This window comes from Tyto alba, unplaced genomic scaffold (assembly GCF_018691265.1).
Source record: "Tyto alba isolate M040663 unplaced genomic scaffold, T.alba_DEE_v4.0 Super-Scaffold_8, whole genome shotgun sequence".
In the NCBI taxonomy this organism is placed as follows: Eukaryota; Metazoa; Chordata; class Aves; order Strigiformes; family Tytonidae; genus Tyto; species Tyto alba.
The window spans coordinates 13382870-13392715 of NW_024881329.1; the positions used below are offsets into that span (position 1 = coordinate 13382870).

General features: G+C 37.8%; 1 protein-coding gene across 1 annotated transcript; it reads right to left on the reverse strand.

Annotated features, from left to right (window-relative positions):
- Positions 1-5076: 5076 nt before the first annotated feature.
- On the reverse strand, positions 5077-7089 carry FSHB (follicle stimulating hormone subunit beta). The gene is made up of 3 exons (XM_009963918.3): positions 7073-7089; positions 6462-6621; positions 5077-5847 (listed from the first exon to the last, which is right to left on the reverse strand). Exons 2-3 carry the CDS (start codon positions 6618-6620, stop codon positions 5611-5613), a joined length of 396 nt encoding a protein of 131 aa, XP_009962220.1. The 5' UTR covers position 6621; positions 7073-7089; the 3' UTR covers positions 5077-5610.
- Positions 7090-9846: the final 2757 nt, after the last annotated feature.

Below are 9846 nucleotides of genomic sequence, written 5' to 3' on the forward strand. Positions count from 1 at the left end.
CCCGTATCCTCTTTGCTCTCCTATCTCAGTTCGGAAAATCCAGGTGAGCTAGGTCGGGATTCCCCCTGGGACCATCCAAGGATGGGGGCACCCTCCCAGAGTTGAATTCCGAGTCAGCTGTCTGGATCCGAGTCACGGCACCAAATTTTGTTATAGGTAGATTAAGGCAAATCACGTCCAAATATGGATTAATGAATCTTTATTAAGGTAAGAGAGCAAATGCAGCACTGGGGTGGCCGAGGAGTCGCAGCTCTGTCCAGGCTCACCAAATTGTTTAAGTTTCAAACCCCCTTTTATCCACCCAGCTGCTGGTTTCAACACCTTCAGCATGCCTCCTGGCTTCTTCTACAATCTTATATTCTTCTTTCTTCAGTCCTGTGGTCATGTACACCTTGTCCTTCAAGTCTGGGCCAATTTGCAGCTCCTTTGTCTTTTATGGCTCAGTGGTTTCAGCTCCTCTCTTATCTCAAGGACAAAGGATACCAGAGATGGCCCATTCTGTTCTTTCTCAATCCATTGCAAAGGAGTTACCACCCTTTGATATGGATCATCTGGTGAGCATCCCAAGGAGGGGGGGCTGTTGGGTTGGTGTTTCCTCAGATCAATTCCCCCCTTTTCTTTTCCCAGTAGTAAAGTCTTTTACTTTTCTTAAAATTTGGATCATTGTACTAATAATAGCTTTAGCCTAAGAAGCAATTGTTTAATTACTTTTAGCGAAAGCAAAATTCTTCTATTTTTTATCACATTGATCATTAACCGGTTTGAATATGTGTACAAAATAATTCAGGAAAATGTTATAATTAAAAATAGTGACTTATCTACAGATTCACTCTAACTTACTATATGGTATCTTAAATCAATACATACATGTGCATGCACAAACACAAAACATGCAAATACACAGAGGACAAAAGTATTCAGATACAGTAGAATGAAGCATATATCTATACACACCAATAGTCAAAGAAAGAGTAAGAGGAGCTAGCTCAAAGTAAAAGTTCCCTCCTTGAGTTTAGAGCAAATAATCACAATGCCTTGGCATTCCTTAATGGGTGATAGTTGAGACTCAAGCAGGTTGACTTCACCCTGGCCTTCTCTGACAGCAGACAACACCTTAAGGTTTCTGATACATGAGAGGCATCCCAGCTCAGAGGAGATGCTGGTCACAGGCCTGCTGCATTCCAGGAGAGATCAAAGGGTCTCACTTGGAGTCAAAATCTATAGGGTCCAAGATAATTGACTTTTCTCATGTATTTTGGTCAGGCCCAGCTCAAACAATGAAACATTCTGGGATCTTCCAGCAGTTGCACAAGAATGTGATGAATGTGCATCTCTGTTATTGTTCTCATCTGATCACATCCCAGGTACAGGTGTGCCGGGCTGTTGGGAGATGAGGAACTGTTATAACCATTTCCAGGAGGGAGGGGCAGGAGCCAGGCCCGTTAAAGGGGAACCCGGATGTTCTGATTCACTGCCATTAGCAGTCCTTATCTCTCCAGGTTGCCGTGTAGCCCCGGGGGAGGTGGGTGGAATCTCGCTTAGCACCAAGCAGCCTAGGGGGTGAGAATTGCACCACCACAGCAGGCCAGGCTTCTGTAAGAATTTCTGAATTTCTGTCAGTGAAACTACTGGCAGTGAAATATTTGCCATCAGCCTGTAGAACAACAATTAATTGCTGATATGATTTGGAATGGATTTTACTTCAGAGTAGAATACCAATGTTAGTTTCATATAAGTGGAGGCATGCATTCAGAGCTCACTGATGTTAACAGCAAGACTTCATATGGGACTTATATGTTTCCTGAGCCTTTTGTGTGATCACTTATGATTAGAAAAAAAATGATAAATTCAATAAATTATTTGTTTGATGTTCCCCATTGATCTTTTGAGAAATGGAAAGATTTTGATGCATGATACACCCATTTTTCAAAAAGCTAACTTCATGGAAGTGACGTGCGGAAAACAGACTCCACAATCTGATAGATTGTAAAGTAGGTATGTTTATTCAGCGCTGGGCACATAGGGGATCACTCCTCCAAATATGTGCTACCATGTGGCACCATTGCCTTAGATTTATAGAGCAAATGATTACATATTCATAATATTTCGCAATACGCCTATACATATGCATCACCTATCCCCGCTTCGTATTAAAATTAGCATTTCCATGGTCTCCTCCCAGTTGAGTCTGCGCAGTGAGTTCCTTTGGTCCTGGGCAGGGGTCGTGAAGGACTGGGCGGTGGTCGTGGGAGGAAGTATCTCCTCTTCCTCAGTGCTGAACTTTTCACCCCGGATTCCTGCGCAGTCTCTGTCACCCCCTGGACCGGCAGAGCAGGTTTGTGCCGGTTGTGGGGTAATCTTCACTTACTCAGGGGTGGAGGAGGCTTTTTACTTAAACAGGAGATAGTGGTCCATCAACACAAACATCTTCACTTACTCAGGGGTGGAGGAGGTTTTTTACTTAAACAGGAGATAGTGGTCGAGCAACACAAACCTCGTACAAGCTAGGCAAACCCTTATCTCGACTATTTCTCTCGTCATCCCCCTTCTTGCTATTCCCATATTAACCCTTACATCCCCTGTTCCTATCTAGGCCCTGTATCAGAAGAGATTTGGATAGAACTCTTACCTAGTTACTGGACAGGGATTGAGAAACTGTTCAAAAGAAGTATTCCCAAAGGCTATAGTTTGCTTGGCAGAGGTTAATGCTTATATGGAGGGTACCTTTTTCTTTGCATCTTTGAGTCTCTAAAACTTGGTACTTACCTCAGCATCAGTACCTAAGTTGTGTGAGAGATAGGAAGTGAGAGTCTGGAAGTTTGTAGTGATGCATGATTAGGATTTTTTTGCTATCATTCTGCTGAATCTCAATACTGTTTTGACTGCATTAGTTATAGTTTTAGTTTCAAGGTTCTGAATAGATATATTTGCAAAATTAAAATGAATGGTACATTTGTCCAATGGATGAAATGACAGATGTATGATTTTTGTTTTCACATGCAAGCTAATTTGTCACAGTTGTGGACACAGCTCTGGAGAGGTTCTAATCCCTATAGTTTAAATAAAATGTTAATGATAATCTTCTCATCCATAGTTCTGTTGTGTTACAGCTATATAATATTTCATCATCACATTAATAGATCAGGCTAAAATATACCAGTCTTTTATTTGATGTGATTTGGCCATATAATGCAAATATGGCTCAGGTGGGCATTTTAGTTATGTGATAAAAATTATGAGAGGGGAAGAAAATGTGTGATTTAAAGCATAGTAAAGTAGGAAGCTGGACTCTTAAGTTTTTTAATTGACTTATTAAGACATACAAAACAGAAGTGTAACAAAATGATTTTTATTATTCCAAAGTGCACAACAGATAATACAGGTGTTTACAGATCTACTTTGAAAACATATATTTTCCCATACTTTTTTAGTTCAAGCTACTCTGTTTTGCAGTTTTAATTCAAAATTCTTTCATCCATAATGGAATAATTCCTGATATGAATAATATGCTTAGTTTTAGCTGAAGTCAACTCATTTTAAAGCAGAAATGAGAGGCAATTTGAGTTACCTATTACTTTACCACTTTAAACACTTCACTGGACTGAAGAAAATATCAATGTGGATTAATCTTATAAATAAAATTAAGAGAATTTATATCTTTCAGTAAAAAAGCTAAAAATTAAATAAGTTAAAATATCTATTATCTATTATAAAAGAGATCCAGAGTAACAGATATATTCCCTTTAAATAGTCATGTCTGTAAGGGTCTCAAAAGCAGACATGCCAGGCGATCTCAAGAGGTTGTCTACTTCATTCCCTTGCCTCATGGCACATTAACTTTACCTCTGTCATTCCTAACAGGTTCCATGTGTTCTTGAAGACCTGTAGAGGTCACTACTCCACATACCTCACTCCCTTCCTTCCTTCCTTTATTCCCCAAACCCCAGACAATTTATTTCAGTGTCTAGCTGTCTGTACCTTTTGAAAGATTTGCTAATGACTACTCTGAATCTTTCATTAATTGTTCTGTTCACTGTGAACTGACTGTTCTTTTTCTCTTCATAACAGTCTTCAAGCATGTAAAAGGTTAGCCTAATTTTCCCCCCTAAGTGTTACTTCCCATAAGCAAAACAACCACATTTATTTAAAACTTTTTATCCTAAGATATTTTTAGGCCCCTCTCCATTCTCATTACTCTTCGGTAGAATTTCTTCAGGTTTTCAACACCTTGAAGTTCTGTGTCCAAAGCTGGAAATAACAACTCAGCTGAGTCCCATAGCATGTTGAATGGAATGGTAGATGGAGTTTGTGTCTTGTAGGCTCTACTCCTTACATTCCCAATTTTCTGCAGCGGTGCGATACTGTAGACTCACACTTAGCTTGTATAACCTCCACATCTTTGGTGCTAAACTGCTGCTGAACCCGTTGCTCTCCATTCTGTGTTTGTATAGGTGATTGTTTCAGATGAAGAGCAGTCTCTTTTCATTTTCCTGATAATATTTCATTCTCTATGTTTCAGATAATTTTCCCAATAATGTGAGATAATTTTCCATTCTGATTTGGTCCATCCTCCAGCTTGCTTCTAGACCATCCCAACTTCATACTGGCCACTGCAGAATTAGGTTGCTGCAGAACTCTACGAACTCCCATTCTGAGAAAGGACAACTGCGAACTACTTTCAAGGCATGTTATCACACCATGTTTGCACTTCTGAGATCAGGTGTCTTTAGATTAATCCCTAAATAATTTGTGAGATTCCTGTTAAATAGTGTTAAAAAAATTCTCATTATTATGTTCTGTTGCATAATGAGAGGAAATTAAGTATTTCTGATATGTGGCAAAATTTTCAGAATTGTTTAACTGACTTAGGATATATTTTACTCAGGTGAAAGTAGACAGCTGATAGTTCTTTTTTCAAGTTAGCCAGGTATGAACTAGAGTTCATGTTATTTGTGTTATTGTGGTACTGAGCCTGAGCAAACAAGCATTATTGAGAAAGCACAAGAATTCAGGTGACATTCAACGTTTGAACATAGATTTTTGCTCTTAAATAAACATGCTGTTATTAATTACAGAGCATAATGAATATATGAAATATTTTGCCAAAAAAAAAGTAAGGATCTCACCTGAGAGATGTTTACAGTCCAACTAATAAAAAATGAGGAAAGATATGTTGGTTGTAAGAAAACCAGTGCTGCAAGACTTTCTAAAATAAGTGTGTTCTGAGGAGAGCAGGGCATAATAAAGGCTTGGAACTTGGGAACTTTTTGAAAGCATAGAGTAGCATAGAATAAGCTAAGTGAACTAGGCAGTGGAAGTACAGGAATATAAAGAATGAGGATGTAATAGAGAAGCAGAGGAAGCAAAGGCAGAGGGTATCAGAAGCAGTGTTCTATAGATCTATGAAAATATTTTTAAGGAACCTGATGGGGTAAGTAGGGAAGGCCTGAAGAGAAGTTTAGTCAGAAGCTCTCCATTTTGGCCTTAAAAAGTCTTTGTTTCAATTTTAGCAGTTTCTAAAAGCCTTGCTTATTATCTTCCACTTAAGACTGATCAGTACCTTTATTTAGAAGTGAACATTTAAAGCCAGACTGCCCTCTCAAGGACCCTTCATTGGTTACTTCCATTCTGACTGAAGGAACAGTAGGATGGCCCCAGTCCCCTCACAGTGCAGTCAGTGCTGTCAGTGTCACAGGTCTCACAGTGGCACTCTGTAGCTACTGGGTACGAATAAAAAGAATCGGGATGGTCACCACAGCCAGGGATCTTCACTGTCTCATACGCAACCTCCTTGAAGGTACATGTTTGCTGAACAGATGATACTGGTGGATATTTATATACTGGATCCTGAAAATTACAAGAAGGAAATACCTATTTTGCAATTTGTTGTGGGTTAGAATTCTAAAGTTTTATAAAATAAAGGACCTGATGTGAAAATTAATTAAACCAGTGGGAAAATCCTACTGAGATCAAAAGGATTTGGATCAGACTCTTCTAATTTCACCTAGATTCTTAGATTTCTCCTTTCTGGAGGACCAATATGGTAAATTTGTCGTACCATCACCAGACAATTTTGCAGGCCAGTTGCTTGATTCTTTAAATTATTTGGAAAAGTAAAAGAGTCTACATAATAATGGCTGCTTTATTGTATCCATTTGCAACCACGAATTGAATGCAAGGCAGAGATCCAGATTTTAATCCTTTCCTCTTTAGTTATACAATGTAAACGTAAGGTATTCAGCCTGATAAAGATCTGAATTTTACTAGCATCTTTTCACCCTTCCCTTTGTGGTTCAAATTGGCTGTCTACTTTCCTGTTAAATAGCACTGCAGTTACTCAACCTGTTCTTTCACAAGGTTTATCCTCCCTGTGCATTCATTGTGGACTGGAGAAATGGTTTATGCATACATCACTTGGTATATTTACTTCTGGTGCCTGAAATTAAATTTAAGATTCTCACCCTCGTGAAGCAGTATCCTGAGCACCACGTGGCATTCACTGTAATACAGAATTCACATTCTTCTCTTTCCACTGCTATAGTAATATTGGTGAGCTGACAGCTATTGCAACAAATTGCTTTCCAGCAAAATAACAGCACATAACAATTAACTGTCTTCATCCTGTGTATAAAGCAAAAAAATATTTCTAAGGTGGAGAAGAATGTATAGTTATTTTCAACAGGAAATAATGGGGAGAAATTGATTCTTCACATTATCCTCAAGTGGTTCTATAGCAACAAGCTTTCAGATATATTAGTAAGAACATGGAATAAATCCATTAAATAAAATTTTCTATATGTTCGTTGTTAAACAAGTTTGATTTTCCTAAGCAACTGAAATGGCATGTCAGCAATCATTGCAGAATAATAATAACAGAGTACCATACCACTTTCAATGAAATATTTTTATCTAAGTTTCTGTACAGACAATGTGTCCTGCCTTTAAGAAGAAAGGGAAAGGAGCAAGGGAGAGAAAGAGCAAAGGATAATCTACTTTTCAGAAGCAATTCGTTACATACCGTGTTTGCAATTTGAAAAAAAGATTTCTAGATCAAGATCTGATGAAAATTTACCTGTATTCTACTTGCTTTCGTGGTAATAGCTGGGGTGAAAAGAAAGCCCTATGCTTCCCTTTTATACTACATCATGTGTAACTTATACCTTGAGGATTTGCAGTGTATTAATGCAGCAGGCATTAGCTTGGTACTTGGTGAAAGCGGATTAACGTTCAGACAGACAGCGAGATCAAGCCTTGTTAAGAGGAAAAAAGAAAAACAAAACACAGTCAGGAAGTGATGGTGAAGGTTACTGTTACAATGTCTTTTAAAAAGTTTCACTGGCTTTGATTCAGTGGCATTTAGAAGTAGCTGAGCCATTCCACAATTTGAAAGAAAGTTGAGAAACCTATTTTTGGAAAAGAAAAATTCAGGTGTTTTAACTGTGTTTTATGTCAGCCCTCAAACAGATAGGCTTGGGGTGCAAGCTGGTCCTCTGGCAATTCATAGTGGAGACATTGCTGGAGTGTTTCTTGGCTAATGAACATGTTCCTGAGTTTTTCAGGGAATCAATCTTAATTGCTTTTCTCTGAATTAGGTCTTACCCAGTGAGCTGCATATGTTCTTGTTTATTGATCTTTGGTCCAAGAAAGTGTGAGTTTTGTTAAACTGTAACTCCAGCTTTCTTTACTATTTAAAATACTACTGCGGTTCTTCAAAATTCAGATTTCTATCCCAGTATATGCAGTCCTGGCTCCTGTCTGTCACATGGTCACATTTTTTTTTTAACTTAGGTAAGGGATGTCTGTATTGTGGGAAGGGATACAAAGATGTCATAATGAGGCTCCAGATCTGTGTTTTCTTTCAGTGATCTCAGATCAAGTATTGTCATGTTACAGGGAAAATGCTAATATTTTTAACAGGCAACCATGCAAACTCAACTTGAATGCATTCCCTACTTTGTCATGATAATAAAAGATTCTATGAACAGTGATCCCCCACTCACTGCCCTTTTCTTGCATTCATGTTAGTGATGTGTGTTCTTCACCAGAATAATGACAGAGAAATAACTGTTGAGCTGCATGTATCACTTCTGGGGAAAATGACTCATGGTAACACTGTATTTACTATCATCTGCCCAGAACAGACAGTCTTGCTTTGTTATGACTGTTTTATTATGGTCAGTCTGACTTTTACAGAAATCTATCCACAAAAGAAAACTAGGCAAGGACATACAGTTAAAAGCATTTTATCATGAAAAGAAATTCTCACTGGCTTATTAGTTGTCCTACAGACAGGATGCTTTTCAAAATGGCTTTTACAAATGAGCCCTTTAAGTGTCTCATACCTTCCTATGGTCCTGCAGATGGGCCATCTGTTCCAGTTTCCATCCAGTCTGCAATACCTTGATTTGTTAATCAGTTTCCTATCACACCAAAGTTTGAAAGTGATCTGCAATTTTTTTGTGGACGTCTCTTGCAATAATAACTTACTTTGAATGAGAACACAGGTCAGTTAAATGTATGAAGAAGTTAAGAAAGCAGGCATCTTCCTTTTTACTAATACAAACTCTGTGATCTTTTGATAATTTTTTTTTTTTGTGTGTCATTTAGTGTCAACACAGTCTCTCTTCTCAGAGAAGATTCTCACTTGCTGTAAATCACTAATTCCAGAGATGCCAGACAAAATCTCATTACAATTTGTTATGTCCCTCCTGAGGATCTGGCCTTTTCTAAGTACTAATTTATGCAAATTAAATAAAACTAAATAAGAACAATTTGCAAAGGACAATACAGAAAATATCTAATCTCTCAGTTGCAGCGATCTGTTTGGTGGTTTGAGGAAGTCATACACATTCACTAAAACCATAGTTTTACAAGCAGAGAGCATAAGTTTAGCCCCTGCCATGCTGTTTCTTCCCTCCCCTAGTTCCTTGCTCTGGCCCACTCAGCCTCCTCACTTGCAGCAATGCAAATGAGGAAATCATTCTGATTAAAAGGAAAAAAAACAACCCAGCCATCTTTTACAGCACTGTTGTTAATCTGTATCAATTTATCCCACAATGAAATGAACAGCTGTAGCAATGTAAGTGATGGGGTTGTTTGGGGAGTGGGAATGTTAACAGGAAATGCTTTACATAGCATTCTCGAAGAAGAGTTCATGAAGGCATATTGCAAACACAATACAAACTTTTTAACAGAAAGATTTTGTCCTGCAGTGACTTCAGGGGGGTTTGTCTATGTAATCATCAGTTCTAGGTTGATTTTTCCAGGTATTTGCTCTGCCAAATTCATTGTGTAAATGTATGAACATGAATTTTTAGGGTAATAGGAAATTACAAATTGAAATCAACTGACCACCAGTCTATCATCTGAGGAGAGGTAATTTGGTGAGTTGTTACTTGGTTGACTTTGATTTTGTTCTCATACTTTTTGTTAGAAAGATACACTAAAGGAACTATTTACCATGATGGGCAAGATGCTGTGTAGTACACGTTTTTCTAAGGTTATTAGTTAATACCTCTGAAAAAAGTTTATATGCTAACTATATCATACTCCTTCAAGTTTATATTCCCATTAGATTAAAAAAAGATTATGGTAGTTGTGAAATGAATAACAAATTTTATTTATCCAGAAAGCTATAATTTTCACATATATGTGAACATTATATGTAGGGTCTGTGTTATTGAATGTTGTATCTATTTGAGAAATAGAAATGCTTTCCACATTAAAAGGTTTATGTTTCATTTTAGGGAATAATGTCAGAAGGAAGAACAGTTCCTCTTCACATGCTACAGCAACTTTTAAGTGTTAATAGTGGTTTTATCTATCTAGTCCTTAGGCAGTATTGTC

What these genes read in the sequence shown, in the direction of transcription:
- FSHB (XM_009963918.3), bottom strand. Translation starts at nt 6,620, where the DNA reads ATGAAGACAGTTAATTGTTATGTGCTGTTATTTTGCTGGAAAGCAATT. An exon ending in CAGGATACTGCTTCACGAGG is followed by an intron (nt 5,848 to 6,461) that starts GTGAGAATCTTA and finishes TGTAATTTTCAG; the next exon opens with GATCCAGTATATAAATATCC.